The sequence below is a fragment of the Xiphias gladius genome, chromosome 1 (genome assembly GCF_016859285.1).
Source record: "Xiphias gladius isolate SHS-SW01 ecotype Sanya breed wild chromosome 1, ASM1685928v1, whole genome shotgun sequence".
NCBI classification, from domain to species: Eukaryota; Metazoa; Chordata; class Actinopteri; order Istiophoriformes; family Xiphiidae; genus Xiphias; species Xiphias gladius.
Genome location: NC_053400.1, coordinates 28,660,777 through 28,683,399, shown reverse-complemented (window position 1 = coordinate 28,683,399; position 22,623 = coordinate 28,660,777). Strand labels below are relative to the sequence as shown.

Here is a 22,623-nt window from a genome sequence, read left to right as displayed (position 1 = left end):
AGTTACTTATCTTTAATATCAGGCATTTTTAACGTTTTAGAAATGGTAACATCAGAATGAGAATCACGGCCACTGCATCGGCTGGTGTAGATTTAAGGGCCATTATTCATTTTAACTGCTCCAGTACCCTTGGAGTTAGTGGATGAGGTCTTTCGGGGACCCAGTCTGACCGTAGCTCTTCACGGCTACGTTTTTACAGCGGCATTACCTCACCTTGACACGTCCCAAAGCCCACAAGCAGATAGGAAATCACCTCCACAGCTGCCCCGTGACAGGCACCTCGTTCACCCTTCGACCACCGAGCAGCAGAGGAAATACCTCATGCTGCTTTGACCTAATAACTAACATCATGTAGTGGGGAGGGGCTCAAGCCATCCTGGCAGGGTGAGGTGCACTGTTGGTACACTCTGAAATGAGGCTTGTGTTATGATGAAGCTGCGGCCAGACAGAGTCCAAACGAATAGCTTTTTTATGGTGACTTGTACAGAAGAGTAAAAGAGGGGTCATGCAATCCCAGAGCTGATTTTGAAACCTCCTGAACTATGAACACTGTTTCTTGTCAGAGAAAGTGAATACGACATAGGTTTCTTTTGTCCAATAAAATACCTAAGTACTGACATGTAAATTTGCAGAATTTATTTGTTTTATGGGTCCCGTTTTTTATTTTCAAGAAAATTACCTAAAAAAATTTCCTTTTCATTTCCCAAAAATGATCTGGAATTTAGCTGTAAATTCCAAGGATATTTCCAAGACAGGCCTATGCAATTTGGAACGAAATATAATTATAGTCGAGTTCTTAAGAAAAAATCTAGGAAGTTTTATGGTAAGTAAGTGAAAAAACAGTTCATAAACTGACATCAATATCCATCTTGTTTTTCCAGAACGACTAACAAAATTTTTAAATTCTTAATTAGATGGAAAATGTGACACACTGGGTCCCTTTATTTAACAGATCTGGTCTTTGGAAATTAGATAGAAAAATGTTTGTAAGTGTAGCTGCTGAGAAGATGAAATTTTAATAGCATGGACTTGTGTTTTATTTGGTGATCATCACATCAGTTTGAAACTAAGGAATTTCCCAACAAGTCCTCCAACCTAAACGATATATGATAACGCGTTGCTGGCTAAAAATGTGACCAAGCATTTGATGCCAACTAGGTCACAACTCAAAATGTTTTGAGGTTTGTTGAACAGCTTTACACACCACCAAGGTATTCAACATAAAAATAAATACACCTGCGGACCATGTAACAACTGAAAAAAAGAAAGGCTATTGGTGTTAGATTTCCGGGCCACAGTTGTTGTTTAGCAGTGTAATTTAATTCATGTTATATAATCACATTTTTAGTGGAGCCGTATTCGATTTTATGTGGTTTAACAGCAACAGCACATATACAGTTGATTTTAAATGTTTATCGTTGACATTATGTATTAACTATGTTCTTTTTCTTTTTGATTAGATAAGAGTAATAGGAAATGTATACTGCACACTGGGGGGGGCGTGTGTCAGGTATCATTTGAAAGCCTTTGATACCACTGCCAATATGACACCCGAGTTTTAGTTTCCATTTTTCTACTAAAAACAAATAAATAAATAAACAAACTGTGGATTTGGCACAGCTGAAATAAACTTCTCAAATGCATCAGTGCGTAATTTTGTTTAACTGTAATACAAGGGACGTACACAAGAACTTTGCCTCAGTGAAATCGTATGCATCTTGAACCATCAAGTGACCAGGATACTCTTGTTCATAAGGGGAAAAAAAACAATTGCACCACATATAAACTGCAAAAACAACCACTGGGATTGGACTCCTTGGCCCATTTTGTTTTTCAGCTATGCTATTTTCTCATAATTAGATATCGGATTTGGATGATTATCCAAATATATCATATTATTGTATATTGTGCGTTAAAGGATTATTTGGTTTAATAACATCGTAAAATAAAATTCAGTCAAAATTCATTTTGACAGAAAAGTCACCCCAGACTTTTGAAACAGAGCAGTCTGAGGGGAGCGGTTTTTTTTTCTTTAATTTTAACCCGTCAATGTCAAGTGAAACCATTTTGCTACAGGGCCTTTGTTGCAGTCGGTGTTTGAACTCTGAGATCCCGGCAGATGTAGAGGTCTGCGGTGTATCGCTGTTGGAGTCAAACGGGTATTGGATATGAATCTTAAATCAAAGAGGGGTTCATAGTTCATAGAGTTATCTTTTTGATTGATGTCTCTTCAGTTGTTCACACAGCACAGGATTAACTGTCTGAGCTCCCACGAGCAAATATTGATATTTGGTTAAATTCAGCATTGGGTGAGACGGAAGACAAAGAGAATACGATTTATCTGTTATTGATCTCATTTTGGATCATTTATTTAAAAGACTCCAAGTCCTATCAATAGAGTTGTATAACAACTTTATATGAACCTCAGGGGTATTCGAGATGCTCTGTAGCAAGAATGGCCAGTCATTTCTATCACTTGTATTGACCTATTCAGTGTCAGCATTTTCGATTGGCCTGTTTCCAGCCAGTGCTCACTCCATTACTTGTGCCTCTTTTGAGACCTTTTAACGTCCCTGCAGGGTGTGTGATGAATCAGTCTACTACCTTAAGTACTACTACTACTGGAAATATTTCTACCATTAACAACACTATCGTGACTAATATTAGATTGCTATAATTACTCCTGTACTCAGTTTTGGAATAAGAACATATTCAAATTGTTTTTGTGGTTTTTTTTTTTTTGGTCTGACCAAAGTCAAAAAAAAACACAAACAAACAAAAAAACAACCAAAAAAGTTGACTTCAATCATATAGAAAACCATGAAAACTAGGAAATATTCACATCTGAGAAACTGGCACGAGAGAATTAAAAAAAAAATCCATCAACTGATTAATTATCAAATTGCTGCATATTAATTTTCTTTTAAATGACTAACGGATTGATCAGGTAATCGTTTCACCTCCAGAGAACGGGTTGATTTTCGGTCGCCTGAGGAAATAATCTCCCCAGGAGATTAGCATGGCCATGACACTGACTGCACTACCACGACTATATCAACAACGGCTACATGACATACTCCACTCACGGCAATGTATGTCCAACACACCCGTGTGAAGTGAGGCAGTGTATTTCAAAGAGCTGAAGTTTTTTTTTTTTCACTTATTTGGCCTAATTACTCTTCTCCTCAGGACTTTGGGTGTGAACAGACTGAGTTTGACTGACGTTTCCTTCACTTTTCTGTTAATTTTGTTACACCTGTTTGGAGAGAGGGGAGTCACATCTTTGTTCATGAAAGGACAAAGATGACTCAAGCATCTATCCCACTGAGGACCTGTGGCTGTGGCTAAATGACTCCTCAGCCTATTGTACAACTTACACCTTTGTCTTTCTCATTAGTACATAGAGCTGGTGACATTGCACATGTCTAATTAAACTGAATAAGTGAAAACACCTGTGTGTGTGTGTGTGTGTGTGTGTGTGTGTGTGTGTCTGTGTGAATTCATCTAACAATGGTCCAACCAGTCCACTGCTGGGTTATGTTGCTGCTGCAGTGCATTCTCTGCTGCAGTCGCACTTGTGGCATTTCATTAACAAGCCAGGCTTGTCAGCGGTCTGGACGTGTCACTGTAAGACAGCTTTGAGCCGCCGCATTCACGACTTCTTAAGGGTGTGCTCAGACTGAAAGGCATGTGGCCTTTTTTTTTTTTTTAAATGTTCAGTTTGAATGAAAAATGTGCGCTTATCTTGAATCTGTATGAGTGCAACGTGCAGAGAGAGAGAGGAGGAAGGGAGTAACTGGAGGAGAATGCAGAAGATATGGAGATCCTGGTAAGTTTTAAGGTCGTTCAGCATCTAGGCTATAGAAATACGGATTGTGTGACAAAGTTAATATGATAGTTTCCTATATTTATGTTCTTTACCCAAAGTTGTAACATGAAATCACCATGTGAATTCCAAGCAACCTCAAGCTGCAAGTGGTTTTTTTTCTGTGCCTTTCTGTCGGCAGCCTGAGTGGCTGCGAGTTTCTCCCAGGGCTTTATTTATTATCCACAGAGGATTATTGATTCCAGAGATCATTTCTTCATTTCAGCAAGGTAAGTATGAGCCGTTTGTGCCCACGTGCACGTTGTGAATTGACGTCCTGGCTCTGTGCAGTTGGTTTTTGTGAGCTTGGCAGCACTGTCTGTGAGGGCGTTAGGCCTCTAGTTGTGTGGATGCTGTCCGACAGATCTGCTTTCGAGCATGTGTTGGTGTCTGCTGGCTGCTGTTGTTTTTCTTTTTTTTTTTTCTTTTCTGCTATCAAACTAGCATGTCCTATTTGTATTGGTAATTAGAAGTCACTGTTTGTACCGTTTTCCTTGTGGCTGTTGTTTGACATGCATATTAAGATGCTTTTATGCTGTTTTATTTATGTTGTTCTAAGATATGTGTACTCTAAATACTATGAGTATTATGAGCTGCATTAGCTTTTCAGCATGTTTCCATTTGTACTCATTTTGTCGCAGTTATCTGTGGGGGCTTTCCGATTGACTGAAGTACTGGTATATGTCATAAAAGCAACCAAACTTTACAGTAAAAGGACACATGCGAATACAGAGACAAACATGTGGTTTGTGCTAACAAGCATATAATTAGCTACTCAACTGCTCTTAAGAGGTCTGAGAGGCTCATTAAACTCTAGAGTAGCAGGGAGCCAAGGCAGAAACCGTTGTGTTAATCATGACATTAGATTTTTGCTGCAAATCTACCACTACTGCTACTACTGTCACTAATACTATTATTGGTAATAAGACAGTACAAATGATGCTTATTGTGATGCTTGTGGATTGTTGGTAGTCCCCCTAATCCTTAAACAAAACATTGCCGGTGGTCCGCTGTTATTATTGCTCCCTTTTGTGTTTGTCTGGCAGCGTAATTTCCCCTTGAGGTAATAATAAAGCCGAGCAGACAAGGCTGTAAACCCACGCGGAGATAGCATAAAACGCCCATACATCAATTTTCAATACCCCGCTGCTGAGTCGGACTTCTTTTTTATTCACTTTGACGCTTAGAGTCACACGGGTTCCGCCGAAGTTAACCTCAAAGGACCCTTTCATCATCCTTTAGGAACCAACATAGTGAAACAAAAGGTGACCGTTTCAGGTGCGTGGAAGGTCTGTGCGCTGTTTGAAGTAGCTTCCAGCCACGTCACGGAGCTTTTATCGAGTCTAAGGCAGTCGTAATAAACCGCACCACTGAGCGTGACCATCCCTAAAGCCTCGGATGGCGTTCATCGGCATGCACCTACAGCTGCACTCTGTTTAAGTTATGGCACCTGGAAGGCTATGCATATAGGAGGAATGGCATCGGCTTGTGCTCCAAGTGCAGGACTGCTTCCAGGGAGTTTCCATGGTGATGGAGGAGGAGAAAAGCAGCAGGTCCTGGTAATCAGAGATAAACTAGGGCTCTAAAAACTCTAGAAGATAAAATCACAGATATACTGAAAACAAAAAGGATGTCATAAAATGTTGGTCCGAAAATGTGCTTGTATTTTCTCACATCCACAGTATCTGGGTTGAAAGACTATATCATAAAATATCTGTTTAATATCATAACATACATTTAAAGTAAGTTCTCCAGAATAATAAAAAACCCCAATGTATTGATTTTGAAGAATAATATTGATTATGAACTGAGAGTTTTGAACTTTTAAACACTACACTGTGTATTTAAATTAGAGAGTCAACACTAAAATGCTGTTTAACTCATATTTAAAGGGTTTTAAATTCTAAAGTGTTTATACTCTACATATGTTATAATGTAGAGTCATTATTTTGGAATTCAGTGGCATTACTGCTACACCTGGAGTTAGACAGACGTCACAGTGGAGTGGGAAATATCACAAAATCGGGTTTGGAGTGAGTAATAGCAGGGCAAGAAGCAGCCGTTAATTTCTTCACCACATGCATGAGAAATAACTTCACGTGATGCCTCTCTTATGTTCAGCCATCATTTCACTTTGTGAAAAGAAAAAGAGTGCATTTTTAAAGGTGTTTTCAAGCCCAGAGTGTGATTGAACATCAAAAAATGTTTTTGTTTTTTTTTGTTTTTGTTTTTTTGCAGACACAATTCTTGCACCCCTTGATGAAATAACAAAGAGAACAATGTAGTAAGAGAGGCAGATCCTTTTTTGGTTTTGGTTTTCGTATTGATCCTATTGAAACTAGTAGGGGTACCCAAAAAAAGACTTGGTATTGGTAACAGTATAGTATCAGGCTGAGAGACTGTTCTTTTCAAAAATAATGACAGCAAAGAGTGTTTCAAGCATTTCAAGCAGCTAAAAATTGGATGTGTCATTTTTTAAAATCTTTATAGCACATCAAAACTGTGGGTTTCCTTCTTGTTAAATTTGGCCAAACATAACCGCACCTTAACTTTAGGGGCTGTAATTCAGAAAAAGATGATAAGTAGTACCTGTTGGTAGTGCAAGACTTTTTTCAATGCAAATAGCAATCTGTAGCCTCAGAAAAGTTCCTTTTACTTGGGTCTTTCTGAGAATGTGCAGAAATTCAAAAAAGTCCTTTCTGTGCAGCATGATGAAGTGAACCATGTTGTTAAATATACTTCATATTGATGTATTGTACAGGTGTTTTTTTTTTCAGTTTTCCAGCAGGGCAACTTCACACGGCAGAATCCTGCTGTTTTAAAAAAAAATATCAATGACAGTTTTATAATGGCCGCCCATTCTTTACTGCGAGTGGTTTCCCTCGGTGCATTAGCGCGGCAGAATATCTAGACCGTCCCTAATTTTTTACCATGTTCTGTCGCTAATCGCCTCCTGGGTAGACAAAATAGACTGAATTATTCAGAGGCTGAATAATGGGGTGCACTGAACATCAGGGAACACAGATACTAAGAGAAAGGTGAGGTGTGACAAAAGACAACATTCATTAAAAGCTGAACAGAACAGTGCTGACTGGCTGAAAGCCCAGAAGAATGTGCCAGTCTAAAAAAACATTTCAGCAACATCCCAAACAGCTCATTCGGTTACAGACTGTTATGGAAATACCCCACATATGTAATCATGCCAGAATTACAATGAGAAAGAGATAAAAGCCAAAACAAAGTGTGTATATAGGTCCAAGGTCTATGGTCGCATACGTAATTCAAACAGAAAGACGGGGAACTATCAAAGCAGGTTGTTGTTTACGAAAATGTACAAAGGCATTAAAGTCATGGTTGGCCTTGGCCTAAGTCTTTGGGGATAATGTTCTCTGTACCAGCATGAATAATGTAACGCGAGTGGTTGAGAAATTGCCAATGATCGGGTGGAGCACTGCACTTCACCTGGTAGTGGTTGTATAAGTTGCCTCTAAAAGGTGCCCGATATACTGTACACTGAATTAAAACAGCATCTGCAGATTTTTTTTTTTTTGTCAAAGGCCACTCGAGCCCTGTGATGGGATGAGAAAATGCCTAAAACCATGTCAGCCAAATAGTCAAGTTCTCATCCAGTGCTACAGTATTAGTGCCGAGATGATTTTATCAGTAAATCAATCGGTCGATTGAAAGAAAAATAATCGCCAACAATTGCAAGAATGATCAATCATTTAAGTCATTTTTCATCTGATAATAATAATAATAATAAACAATTTGATTACATCACCTTGTGTACTGAGAAATTGTTAGGAGCATTTTCTGGCATTTTATTGTCCAAATAATAAATTAATTTGTCAAAAACAAACTAAATCTACAGCTCAATCTACAGTTAAAATAGTTGTTAGTTGTAGCCTTAAATGCAATACCAAATTGGAAATGGTCATTTTTTTTTGCTAATTGATAAATGATCAACCACGAAATTACACAAAAGCAGTCATTTGCTCAGTGTTGTTGTTGTGTTTGCCATGTTGCCTATCATTTTAATTTTAACTGGTAATATGACTAAAACACGACAATATATGCACAGGCTCTTTTTTTTCCCTTAAGATTCTAGTTATACTTTTAAGTGATGACGTGAAGAGTCAGTGCAGTCCTCCGACTGTGGCGGCAGCTGCTCTACATTACAAGATAACATATAAGTAATCTTCAAGGGCCCTGAGGCATTTTTTTTTTTTTTTTTTTTTAAAGGCACTTGGTTCATATTTTAAAACTTCTGAATCATTCGTAGCACCAACCCAGAGTTATTTTGGGAATTTAATCCCCCCCCGCCAACTAATCTCACTAATCTCACAAAATCCAACTAATACCCATTGTCAAGATGATGTTTGTTATTCTGTGCCTGATAGATGTTTATGGCCAGAATAGAGGACACATTGTCAGCGCTTTCACATGGGTCTTCAGGGTTTAATATTTGCAATGCCATGTAACAATAATATGTTGATTCCGTTTTTCAATTTTTTTTTTTAACAACAAATCCAAATCCAGCCCCTCAAACCCTTTTAATAAAGATAAACACGAATGGAATTTTGCAAGGCCTTTCAATAGATTATTGAAACTTTAGCTGAAAATGTGAAGGGATCACAAATTCATAAATCTGAGAGGGATAGCTCATCCCCTTCTCTTCTTTTGCCTGACCTGTGTATTTACAGCGGAAATCATCGAAAAATAGGTGAGCTGAGATAGATTGAAAATTATTAACAAGGAAATGAAATAGGGACACAGTGTATGGTGCCCGCCTGTAGCCCAGAGACATCTCCCCAAAAGGTGCAACAACATCTTAAAAAAACCTTCTCGGGCAGTTTAATTGAACCATCGTTTATGCAGAATGTCAGCGGACACGCCCTTCTCTTAACCAGCCGACTGCACCGCTCGTATGAACTTCAGAACGACCCTGCCGCTGAGGTTTTACCAGCCAGCTTCTATCTGAAACACCATCAATAAGCATGGCATATGAAGGGGCACAAATTGGACCGTCTTTTCCCACAGGCAGTTATTATCTTGTTCAGTTGGAAATCAGAAAATCACAGGATATAACATGATGGGAGCAGTCAAGGTGTCTTACCTCATCTTGGTAGATGAAGAAAAGCATGATGGACAGAATCTCCAGGAAGAAGATGAGCAGGAGGAGGATGAAGAACTGTGGAGACAAAAAGGGAGTTAGAGAGGGCAGCTGAGTCATTTAACACGCCGTTTATGAATGTGGAGGGAAACACCACAAGGGGGATAACAGGGTTCTGTCTGGGATGAATGAAATTGAAGAGAGGAGTGTGAGAGACTGAAAGAAAAAAGTAAGAAAGGAGAGAAAGAAAAGGCCACAGAGTGTCAAGGAAAAACAGTTGGTGAAGTAAGAATGACCGAATAGCTGTAGATCGTGCAACGTTAATATTTCTAGCCGACAGGTCAAGAGAGCAGAGAGAGAGAAGAGGAGGAACAATCAGCGCAAATAGGACAGACCAGGAAAAGTGATACACAGTTTTCCTCTATCCACTTCTGAATTTGTTGTTAAAGGAGACACATTTTATTTCTTGCCAAACCCCACCCATTACTCCTCTCTATGGTGGTCTGGATGAGCTGTCTGATGGGTGATACATCTTCTTCCCGTGGGCCCGCGTGAGTGCTCAAAACAGTTATGAGCACATCCATCAACCACTCTGCTGGTTGATAGGACATGGCTCTGTCCCACACACATGGGAGGGACTGTCTGAACCAGGAAGGGCGGAAATATAATCGGAGACAGTGGCACAACGTTCCAGAGGGTCACTACAAGACCTCGATGAAGAGGCATTGTATGATTAACTGATGACCGCGGACGCAAACATCTACACACACCAACGCCGTGCTGGCATTTTGGAGAAAAGGACTGGTGAACTTCTTTCATCCGCAGCGGTGCCCTGACTCTAAGGATGGCAATGTCAGTCTGGTCCAGACTGAAATATCCTGAGATTGGTTCGGATGCCCATGGTGCCGAGAGTTTGGTGACAGACCAAACAACACAAGGATAAATGAACCATGTCGATAGGGCATTTTTAACCTTAGCAAAAATACTGATAGTGCGACATGAAAAAGCATTGATGGATTTTGTCACTCCAATCATTATTCTTTGTCTGTCTTCGATTTGGGGGATAATCATGCTCTGAGTCTTGGAATTACAGTTCCCATAATTTAGGGGTTTAGAGGATAAAAAGTGGTGGTATATTGTTGCCATGGAGTTAACAACTTAGATATGGGCTACATTTTGGCAAAGTGGCACCATTAAAAGTAAATTAACTATTAGTAGTTCCTGTTTGCAATGTACCCATGGATGTATGGACAACTGATCACGGGATTACTTTGATACTGAAGAAAACTTAAAAATAAGTTGATTCTCAGGGAAGTTCTGGAGATCAATTATTTCTAAGCAGATTTGTGGATGTTTATTCGAAAAATATGTTTCATGTCTGCGTGTTTATTGATTTATGACTCTAAAGCGGAGTATAATTTTTTTTTATTTTTTTTTTTTAAAGCAAATTGGGAGCAAATCAGGAAGTGATAAGATTTTTTCTTTTTTTGCATTTCCACACTTATTAGATAGGCCAGAATAGAGGTACAGTTAAGTGGTATGTTAGCATTTTAACGTGCAAACCTGAGATAGTTTACATGGCAAACAATACATCTGCTAAATATCAGCATGTTAACATCGTCATTGTGAGCATGTTGTCATGCTGATGTTAGCATTTAGCTCAAAGCATTGCTGTGACTAGTAACAGCCTCTCAGAGCCGGTAGCATGGCAGCAGACTCCCTAGTCTTGTTTTTTGAGTGTGTGGCACACACAGCATGAGACAATCTCAGAAGGTCAAAACAGATCTCAAAAGCAAATATTTTTCAAAGGCATCATAGCTACATGTCGCCTTTGTATTCCAGGCATTTGCTTGACAGTGGATGTGAGTGTTGATAGTTGGCAAGACTGTCAGTTGCCCCTGTGGTCTTTTGGCAGCACTTGCATCACTGAATCACTAGGCATGGAAAGGATGAAAGCCTCGGTGGCACCACTGGAAGGTAAGAGACCGGTTAGGCAACAAAACTGATGGCAGCATACAGCCCACGGTGTGTTTGACTCACTCGTGCTCTTTTCAGGAGGTGCTCTCAAACAACCGTCTGAAATCAATCTCTGTTGTTCTGTCAGGCTTCATTGTATGAATGTTTTCTTTCTTAGGTGTTCTCTTAAGTTTAGGTTCATTTAAACTGAAGAAATGTGTTCCACTGTGCATTGACAAAAATTCAACCTTTCAGCCCTTAACCTTTCCTATTGGGTTGTTTTTTCCTACTTAGATTTCCATTAATAAATACTTGGCCACTAGAAGAAGACAGACCATGAATCCATGTGACCTACAAGCTGCCCTGAGAAATCATCACTTAGCTGAGTTCTTATGGAAATGTGCTACCAAACAATTGCTGACAAATGCTAATTATGTACACGTCCAGCAGAGTAGCCTAATAATCAAACTGAGCTGCCATTGCATTTTCAACTCAATTTTCTGTCTGGTACACAAGCAAGCAGATTTCGGTAACTAATCAATAAGTCACTAAAGTATCGACACCGCCAACATCATGCGAAGTCGACACAGAAGCTGCTGGTAGCAGCAACAGATAACGTTCTCAAAATTGATAGAAAAATAATCGCAATTTAAAAGCTGTCATCTCTGTGAGTCTACTAATAAGAACACGAGTAGCTGTGTCTCTATGTTCCACATTTGTGGCCATTTTTAGGGCCATTTTGGTGTCACAATGTTTCTCGCTCCGGCAGAAAAATGACGACGTTCCCCTTCTTAACCGTGCCTACAAACTTCTGATCAGCTCAGTTGTTTTTCCACCCGAGAAAACTGTCAATGGACACAACACATGAACTATTTTGATTTGCTAAAAAAAAATCTGACTTTCGACGCCATTTCAGAGGTCTGAAACCAGGATTCCAGCAGAAGCCTTTATTTCGAGCCATGTTTCCAGACGTTTGACAAATGAAATATCCCATATTCACTTTCCTCTCCAGCTGCAAGATGTTCGCATTCCTTTACCACATAGTTGCAACCTTTGGTTTTTGTTTGGTGCTGGCCAGGTAGCGCACAGTGGGTTTCTCAGAATGTTTTTGCTGAAAACAGCTGCTGTCTGCTGCAGCTGGGGATACCACTCATACTCATTTTATCTTAAGTTGCTGAAAAAATTGAGTCTAATGGATATTTTTGAATATGAATCTCTGATGGCTCTTGGGCATATCCTTTGGTAGTCCTAAACATTTAAACTTTAACCTTTTTTAAACTTTTTTGACAAAAGAGAAAGCTGTGAAATGAACGTTATAGCTACAGAAAAACTTTCATATCTTCATTCTCTCTCTTTATTTTCGCCATTTCACTCCCAGACTCTCACTGGCACTTTAATGTGTTCTTCGCTGTTTCTCCTAGGCTATGATATGACACCAGAGAGCAAAGGGACACTGTTAAGAATAAGAAACTAATATTTGCCGGCATTTAGAAAACAAGCAGATCCATCCCCTGCGGCTCTCTGAATATTTCCCAATTAATCTTCTCTTAATAAGAAATTTAACTCTTCTTTGTTAGGCCACAGGCAATATCCAGACTCAATACGATCATTTGATGGCAGAAGACTGCATTTTGCTGTTATAATGCACTACGAGAAAGCTACTGAATTAACTTTAGGAATTTCACACTGCTGCACTGAGTGGGTTACCATTATCAAATAGGTTGCAGAAATAAACTGTAAATGATTAAATCCATATGTGAACCGTGTAGAAAGGTTAATAATAATAATGTAAGCAATAACAGTGTGCCAATTAAGTTAAGTGCAGAGGAATCGTTCCGAAGCAGTTGCTTCTTTTCATGAAATATAATTCATTCAAAAGAACAGATTCAACTTTCCAGTCATGTTTATAGTCATAAAAATATCTAAACAGTTTGCTGAAAACATGTGCTGTTCTCTGAAGAAAAAAGCTCTAATGGAGATGAAAAATTAAAACTAGAGTAATTTGTTCCATATTACTTTCCAATGCTGTTGCATAGCAAGACTGTAATGATAAACTTGATTGTGACACACGCAGCAGGCAGTAGAAATACATTTGCATCTGCTCTTTTGTTGTAACCCCTGTCGCTTGTGCCTAAAGTGAGGTTTGTGTAAATGGACATGGACACGGTATGTATCTAAGATAAAAATCTAAAATAGAAGAAGGGGTTGTTTTGTTGTGTGTGTGTGTGTGTGTGTGTGTGTGTGTGTGTGTGTGTGTGTGTGTGTGTGTGTGTGTGTTTATGTGTGTGTGTGTGTGTGTGTTTATGTGTTTGTGTGTGATAAATTACCATAAACAAAGACTCAGATCCCATTATAAATGGACCAGAGGAGGCGGGATATGTTTTTCCTGTATTGTCATCATTCAAACTGAAATAGTTTATTCACAGAAACATTGCTTAGAGCCACTTTAAGTACAGTGTTTGAGTAAATGTAATTGGATACTTTCTACCACTGTGTGCTGCATGTGAGACACCCCTATATACAAACTATCAAACTCACCAGTATTCTCTGTGTCTTGTAGGAAAGCTGCTTTCATCCTCGAAATCCTTACCTTGATCAAGTATCACTGGCAGAGCGATAGCAAAGAAAATTCATTTTTGGCCTCAAGATCCTCTTATTATTCTCAACACCGGGCAACACTAAGAATTTAAAACTGGGAAAGCTGTATGTTTTTGGTTTTGATCTCGCGAGCCAATGAGATACAGATAGTGCTGACATGTGTAATGGTGAATTTAACCACATCAGCGTATCGAAAGGGTAGGCGAAATAAGCTTGCTTTGATTCGACTTGTGATTTTTTTATCTTTTATTTATTTACGTGTTTATTAGAGTTGTATAAGTTCAAACTAAACTAAACTAAACACAGTAAAATGGTCCTTTTAAGACCTGTCTTGTTCCATTTCTGTTTTTTGTTCCATGAGAGGTAATGAGCCACAGCTGGTCTGTATCTAACTGATGCCTTCAGCAGGAACAAAAACCAGCAGGACACCGACTCTCAAGGACCAGAATAGAGCTCCTCCGGGGTTCAGCTATTCTTGAATTATTTTCATGTCTGCGGCTTGTTTTATTGCAGAGGAGAAGTTCATAGCACAGAAAACAGTGTTACAATTAGAGAGTTGCGATTTATGTTTTAATATTAACTCCTACATTTAAGTACACTTTAATATATCCGAAGAACTCTAGCTTTTACTGGCCACTAAAGTCTAAATGCTGCTTGCATGCGTTATGAAAATTTTTATTACCCAATCAAAAGACCATCTTGCATATACTCATGTATTTATGTTATGACTTGTTCGGCCGGCAGTGCTGATATCATCCCTGTCTAGCAGAGACTGATGTCTTTAAAGGGCTCCAGGATAAGAACTATAATCAAAGTCCAGGCCCAGGGATTGATTCCTTTTGTGTTCACCCGCGCTGTGATTTCCACGCAGTGTGAAAGCTACAGTGGCTCTTTTGTGTGAGCGGTAAGACTGGTTCACCAGTCATGTCAACAGGCACACAGTCCATCAGCGCCTCCAAAATCAATACCCTTTGGGATCCTGCTGCCGTGAGCGTAAATTGAGGGGAAACCTTTGAGGTGATAGCCATGGTCCTTTTTTAATGTGGCGGGTCTAATCATTTTTACAGGCTCTATATCTCAGACCCATGTAGGGCTGATCAGTGTAAACAATCTGTTTCATTTCCACCGCAGTGATCTCACCCGTCTGACTAATTTGTGGGCAGATTAGGCCACAGAGCCACCACACCTCCTCTTTGCCCTTTGACTTGCACCAGTATTGACAATCCGAACTCACTGGTGTGAATTGTGACTTGAATTAGCCATTACCCGGATGAAAATTAGATTTCAGGGGGAAATTCAGTGTCCCCAAGTGACTCCTATTTTCAACTCAAAAGGACAGGGTATTGGATTCTGTTCCACAATCGTGTTAAATGTCCGGTGTTTTTAATCAAACGGTTTTTCTCTATAACATGTATTAGTGAGTAAAACACAACAGTCAAAGTTACATCTAGGAAACAAAATCCCCATACATCCTTATAGGGAAACTACACCCTCAAATTCTGCTAGAAACATCTCTCATATTTAAACAATGCAACAGAGGGGTGAGTTGAAAACAACTGTGGATGACCACAGATGCCTCGTGGCTACGTAGTGTGTGATGAAGAGGGTTGGGGGAGATGGAGACTGACTGACCACCACTCAGCTTAGCAAGGACGGCGACGCAGTGCTGGGAGTTAGAGCCAGCTGGCAATGAGAAGCTACCGTCGGGCTCTCTGCTGGAAACACGGGGACTCTGGTGGAGCGATGACAGTCGCTATGACGTGTGCTGTAGCTGGGATGGGGGCTCTACCACCACGAGAGGCTCCGTGGTGAGTGTGTCTGCGGGGGAGTGTCTCTGCTACTTGTCGTGGCAGCTGATTGTACAACGCAGACCAACGGAGTCCTTGCCTGTTTCATCGCGGTTGGGGAGGAGTGAGAAGATTTCCACCCAACCAAACTTTCAAATCCAAGCGTGTATTAACTTCAGATGCCAACAAGAATCTATGTGATGTTTGTGTATCGCACAAAACAAATAATTTGGAGTTCTGCTTTGAATTGCTGGATATATCAGGTTGCTACATGAACTGTACATTTGAGCTTTCCCTTGTTAGCAGCGGTCACAATCAAAATTGTATGCTTAATGACTGGATTGTTACTGACCAAACGGCACCTTGGGAGTCATATCTGAATTCTCTTCTCAGGTTAGCGGGCCTTTACCTTTGGCTTGTTATCCAAGAGGCAGATATTTTGTAACGAAGGCGCTCATCTGCTGTGCTGCTGCTTCAAGCAGGAGAGTTTAATATCCACCTGAGCCTTGATGAGAGTAAAGGTGATGAGAGAGAAATGAAATACCTCCTTACATCCTTTCACAGATTCTGTTGTTCTAACGTTGGCTGAAAATAGTGTTGTCATTGCACATGGTAAGACGCTGTTTGAAAAAGCAGGTCTTCAGGGCCTTTTTAAAGGCTCCTTCTTTGAGTGATCGGTTTCCAAACTAATATTGCAACCCACGTTCCTTTTCAGTGACTTTGTCCAAAGGCTGCTGCAGCACTACTGCCAAACATCAAGACCCAATCTTACGTGAGGAACTGCCTAAGCTTATGTGTTGTTGGTTAAAAAAATTTTGAAGTTTTGCATGCATATAAAAAGCTAGGAATGTATTTGAACTCATCGACATCAGAGAGTAGCAAAAGCTTATTTTGAAAAGTTTAAACTAGTGACTCTAATGTGTGGTGCGACAAATTACAAAGCTCACAAAGGGCAATAATCATTTTGACAGCACGGAGCACCACAGTAATTCCTCAAATATCTCACAGGGATGTTGCAATACTCTGTGTCTCTCATCAGCGATCAACATGTAAATTTGAAGGGAGAAGAGTCTTCTATCTGCATTAGGAATGAGCTGCTCAGCCGTTCCTTAAAGCAGACTTCTAATTCGCCCAGTCTCATTATACCGACCGACGCGGGAAGTGGTCACTGTGGGGAAAATGTCACGGATCGTGCTAATTATCGACGCTAGGACTCATTCCCACGGAGCTCATAATTGCTTACTCCTGCTGTGCCATTTTTATAATATATTAAAATACATATCAATCTTGTAAGGATCCGGGGTTCACACCTCATCGGAGACGCCCAGTTTTAAGTTTGTATGAATTAGATCATGAAATGTTTGATATTTTGATGTCGAACACTTCTTGTGCCCTGACTTGCATATTAGTGAGTAGATATCTCTTTTTCTCCTTCAGGCCAATGTCAGATAGTCCTGCTGTAAACTCATGCCCTATCAAAATTTAACATGGCACACAGCTCTTAAAAAATACATGTCGGCTGTTCGACTTTTTTTTAAAATTTTTTTTTTCAAATTTTTACTTTTACTATATTTTTGACTGATCTTCGTGTTAGTTTTATTAATATAAGTAGTAATACACTATAATATTGAACATAAGTTAGAAAAGTTGGGGGAAACATTTAACATTTAGTCCTTAATTGTGGCGAATATATATACTTTTTATGTGCTTTGCAGCTGTGGGTAGCCACACTGCGTTTGTAGCTTTTTGATATATTTGAATGCCGTACAGTGGGCTATTCCACATTTCTACTACACAAAATTCAGAATGCCATTTTTACTGAAATGGAGGAGAATAGATGACTTGAAATGCAATCACACATGAAAGAAAAAAAACAGGTCATTGGAATTTACTGTAATTCATTGCCATGATGGACTCCACAGCATCTGCACTTGGAATGATTGCACTTGAGTGATAAATAATAGGCTGTCTCTAGTGCTATATTTACTGACAATTTTTATTTTTTAAAGTTACAGTGAGATTCTTTCATAATAGAAGATATATATACATTGTGTCAGCAACAGTTTGGCTGAAAATGGATCACTGTCACGATGCGTTGTAGTTTTTTGCTAGTGCGGCCTTCATGCCTTCACAGGCTGTAGACAGGCCATTAATGACACAGTCAACAACAAGCTGAGGGTGAATATTTCACTCATGGCCATGAATTTTGTCTGCAAATTTACCCGCCTGCAGCTAAATAATGGTAAATCTGTGGGTTTGACAATTCAACCTCCAAAAAACTCCTGGTCAAAGGTGGTGTCTCTCCGAAACTGCATCATTGTGATGTTTGAAAGGAGAGAGCCTTTTTGCACTGGCGGATTAGCCGACCACATCACGTCATTTTCAGGCAGGCAGTGGGAAGCCAGCTCCGTAGGTGTCCAGCGTAAGCTGACAGCTGGTGGACAGCAGTCTGTAGTCTGAATGTCCCAGTAAATCTGAAAACCTCTCATAGCATTGTTTTAAGCTTAAATATTCTGAATCAAGACCTTTGAGATTTGGGGCCGTGATGCAAACGTGAGCATTAGCTACTAAAGTGCAGATCAGTATCGTTAGCAGCCTTCAGTCGGATCTTCTGTCAGATATAAAAACCTTTACACTGCCGCCTTTCAATAATATAGCAACACATCTAACAACCCAAAATGCATTGTAGAAACTGCACCAACAAATTGCAACCTATTGACCGGAATTGTGTGAGAATGTCAAAGCTTACTGCTTTATGAAGAGTTAGTGATGTTACTTGTCATGCCAGCAACAACAAAACGTAGGCCGAGGACGTCATCATGTTAACACAGTCTCGCTTTTGAAGTCAAGGAGGGCATTAAAAAACCACCCTGACAAATAACTTACCGTCAGCAGCAGAGGACGGCTCTCTTTGACAGCCCCCACACAGCCCAGACAGCCGATCACCATGATGATGGTCCCCACCGCGATGAGCAGGTTGGCTGCTGACAGGGAGGGTAGGGATGATGATAGGGTGGCAAAGTTTCCCTGGGTCACTGAGAGCCAGACTCCCACCCCGAGTATTCCACATCCTCCCAACTGCAGAGGAAAACACAAAGAGGCGTAAAGCTGTCAGTGTGCTAACAACGCGCTCAAACACACCCCAAACAGAAATACAATCAAAAGACATGGTGCTGCCTAAAAATATTTGCAGACTTGTTGGGGCTTTGTTTGTTTTCTAAACTGCACGTCATGGGAAGGGTGCGAACACTGAAGAGGGAAAACCAAAAGAAGTGTTGTCAAAAACAAATTAGGGTAAAATATCAACAGAGGCAACAGAGCAAAGCAATCTGAGCCTCCAAGCAATCCAGTTTAAAACAGTTTGGGAACATATGCTTATTTGCTTTTTTTTTTGTTTTTTGTTTCTTTTCAGAGAATTGCAGAAAAAAATTGATACAACTCTCATGTCTGTCTGGTAAATATACAAAATAAAATAAATAAAAAAATAAATAAAATCTTGCTGGATGCCTGGCGACTGGTCCCTGCCAAGAAATAGTCCCGCCGTCCGTCACTGGAATTTGATTTTCAACATCAACGAGACATAATGTTTTTATTAGCGAGCTTTATAGGTGCTGGATTTTATTTTATTTTTTTTTACCTTTGCAGAGAGCTAGGCTAGCTGTTTCCACCTACTTTCCAGTCTTTATGCTAAACTAAGCTCAATGGCTGCCGGCTCTACCTTCATATTTACTGCGCAGGCAAGAGAGTGGTACCACTCTTAATGATCTAACTCCCAGTGAGAAAGCGAATAAGCGTATTTACTTTACTTCGTGCGGTTGCTTTCTCACTCGCTTTTTAGTGAAGAACTGCTCTTTTATCAACAGGGAAAATTCCTGCACTCGTGCTGATACATTTGCATGCTTACGAGAGGATACTAATGCAGACAGGCCATGATCTTTGGACATTGCTTTCTTTACAGTTCACATGATAAGCACCTAGCGTTTGAACTCATGCTAAATCACACATCCGCTACGATATCGTCCCGCAGTCGGTCTGTTTGATTTCACACCACTCGTTAAACGCATCAGAGGTTTTTACTTTTAAAGACGATCTTGGTTGAAGTTGTTTAGTCCGCATCAGACCAGTCTCAACAAGCTGGACCAGACGAAAAAACACAAAAGCTGTTTAGAACCAAACCAAACAGATTCAACCGCAATAATAAGAAGGAGATGTCTGATGGTGAAATGTGAACAAATTTCTAACCAGGAAAAACAGCTGTAATACTTATATTTGTATATTTTTTTAAAGTCTAGTTTCTATATATATTGCAAGAAACCTCAATTTTATGCCTTATGAATGGTGGATTGATTTTTCAAAAAGTGATTAGGCTATGAATTAGTATTTGCATCAATAACAAAATTGCCCCTACACTATTTGTTTTTGTTTTGAGTGTTTTTATTTTTTGCAAATCATTTTGGTTCAGTTACAGCTTCCTTTGCATTTTTACCCCTATTCAATAATTGACTGTAGCGAGTGACAGGAAACACGAGGAGAGGGGAAAAAACACAATAATATGCGACAATAGTCCTGTGAGAACAACTCTTACAACTAAACGGACTGAATTGTGATATTGGAGTAATTATCAACTTCCCTGAAGAGGCTAGGTTTCTAACATATGCGACCAGTTACAGTCAGTTGGGGCCAGTGTTTGAAGATTTCAGCTGCTCTCGGGGGAATCTGCACTCTCTCGAGTCCAGAGCCAGTGTGGATCCTGGTTTTCCTCTTCTTTTGCATTCATGTCCTCATGAACAACAACATGTTTGCCTTTAGAGGCACAACATGACAATGGGGGGGTGGGCAGTAACACATTTACGATGCACATTGGTAAGGATTTTAAGAGCTATCTATAGGAAAAATCCATCATACACACACTCACACACTCTATACGGCCACTTGCCAGAACCCCCAAAGGCAATAAGATTAACATGCCCCCCCCCTCCCAAAAAAAAAAAAACACCCCCACCCCTCCAGCACACAAACACACACACACTTCTCTATTTCCAGCTTTAACACAAGCTCTTATTTAATGAGCTCTTGAGCTATAAGTAGGGCAAGGCAAAAATAAAAAGCACTCATGTGCGGCTCCATTCACTGAGGCAGGTTTCTGCTCACTGTCTAACACAGCTGGGAGATTTCAGCGGCTTGCAGATGAAGGGTCTTTGGGTCACTCTCGCTCACAACGGACCCCTTATTACGCCCCAGAGTCTATTCTCTAATGAAGATTGGCCACAGTGAGAAGGTGGAAGGATAAAAAAGGGGGAACGCTGGGAATAGGTGGTGGTGAACATTTTGAGGTCAGATTCATGAGCTCATCAGAGAGGAGGGTATAATGTGTATACAGTTAACATTCTGCAGACGTGCAGGACATGCTGGTCCGTGTCAAACCCAGTCCGACTAAAACTACAAGAACTTATCAACCGCACAAACATTTATTTTCATTCATTGCACAGCTCTACATAGCCATATCCATTAGTAAGCAGGAATACACCACGATGACACAAATGAGATCAATTGATAGAAGTTTGCTATCAATTTATGGCTGGGTTCCTCCGTGTGTAAAAGTGAACGCCTCTTGTCAAATCTGACATAGGTGTCTGCTGCGCAAATGTTACCTAACGCATAATAATGGATCAATAATGGACAATAATGGATAGAGCCAGATGCTTGCATGGTATTTGGCATCTGGGTCCAGATGCATTAAACTGCGTGTACGTAAAAAGAGTTCACCATTAATGGATGTAGAAACACCCTTCAACATCTGTTTGCACATCGACACTTGTGCCTGCTCCACCACTTCTAGAACAGAGGGTGTAATTTCGTTGACTGCGATCGTGCGTTGTTGCGCACGGCTGTGGCTATTTATTGCATGAACACCACGAAATTCTTCACATGCATCTCCAAAGCACCATCAAACAGACATTTCAATCATTATTAAATGTCAGGAGGATGGTCAATGATTAACTGATGGAGCTCATATTTAAACAGACTTCGTGCTTCACAACTCAGGATAGAAGTAAAAGATCATTAACACGGGGAAATGAATGCTCAGAGGTGGGTAAAAAAAAGTGTGGTGCTCACATTCGCATCGACCAAATATCCGATCTTGCAGTACAACATCCACTTGTAATGACTACAGCGTTATTGCACTTTTTAATGGTTATGCTTAGATACTCATAGAGCTTGGTTAGGGAAAGATCGTGGTCTGGTTTAACACAGGAAAACCAAACAGTGACTTCAGTCACAACATGTTTATTTAGATATAACAAAAATCACAACCTTTCCCGAACCTTAACCAAAGCACTTTTGTTTGCCTTAACCCTTACCACAGACGGGACTCTGGATGCGGGTCCATCCAGACAGCCAACGAATACATATCCTGCTGTTGCAGTTTAACTGTAACTTGATTTCTAGTAGGCAGGGCTGCAGTGAAGGACGGAACAGAGAAGAGTGTTTCTGTTCACTCAAAGGCTGCATCAGTTCATATTTAATTTGTTGTTGAAAATCTATGAAATTACCTTTCTGAGAGACGTTTGTGTGGCTGTGTTTCTATACACTTTTACATAAAATTATTTACATTTCAGTTTTTTTCCTCTCCATTTTGACCCTTACTGCCAACAGGAGCCGGATCGACCAATCAGCTTGCCTGACATGTGAATCCACACAGTGCTTTGTTGAGATATGGGAGGTGCATGTGACCAACCTGCTTCTCTGCGTGGGTTTGCAGTGACATTTATGTGTGTCTTTTCAGAAGTGTAATTCCAGCTTTACTGGTGAATTTCTCATCACTTTCATCATTTACTTGAATTTTGTGGACTATTTTATGAAGTCCAACGGTGCACATGTGCAGAATGGCCACACTTTGATTCTGAAGTATTTGATAAATATGAAGTATTTGATAAATATTCATAATTTTTTATCTGTGCCAACTGCATATATATATGTGTGTGTGCGTGTGTGTGTGTATGTATATATGTATGTATGACAAGAACCACAACTTAAAATCTGCCCATCCCTTATGTTATGGTTATTGAAACAGATTTTATTTTCTTTGTGCATTAGAGATGATGATTAAGTGATGCATTTATTTGTCAAGTCACTGTCATTTGTATAGTTTAATATTATAATCAAAAATGTGCCTCAAGGAGCTGTACAATCTGTACAGCATATGACAGCCTCTATCCTTCAGCCCTTGACTCAGATAACAAACCAAAAAACAAAAGTTTTTTTTTTAATGCAGTACTCTTAATCGTGGTAAAAACAACCAC

At 39.9% G+C, this 22,623-nt stretch overlaps 1 protein-coding gene and 1 long non-coding RNA gene across 3 annotated transcripts in view; one reads left to right on the top strand and one right to left on the bottom strand.

Moving 5' to 3' along the window:
- The window catches only part of tspan4a (tetraspanin 4a), a 117,890-nt gene that overhangs the window by 25,702 nt on the left and 69,565 nt on the right, over positions 1-22,623 (bottom strand). For both annotated transcript variants that reach the window (XM_040124434.1, XM_040124385.1), the window contains 2 exons: positions 18,206-18,397; positions 8,982-9,056 (listed from right to left, as the gene is read on the bottom strand). In XM_040124434.1, coding sequence (XP_039980368.1) covers positions 8,982-9,056; positions 18,206-18,397 — 267 coding nt within the window. The remainder of the gene's footprint in view (positions 1-8,981; positions 9,057-18,205; positions 18,398-22,623) is intronic.
- On the top strand, positions 3,546-22,508 carry LOC120788617. The gene is made up of 3 exons (XR_005707266.1): positions 3,546-3,829; positions 4,008-4,095; positions 21,977-22,508. It is a non-coding gene; the product is annotated as an uncharacterized LOC120788617 (long non-coding RNA).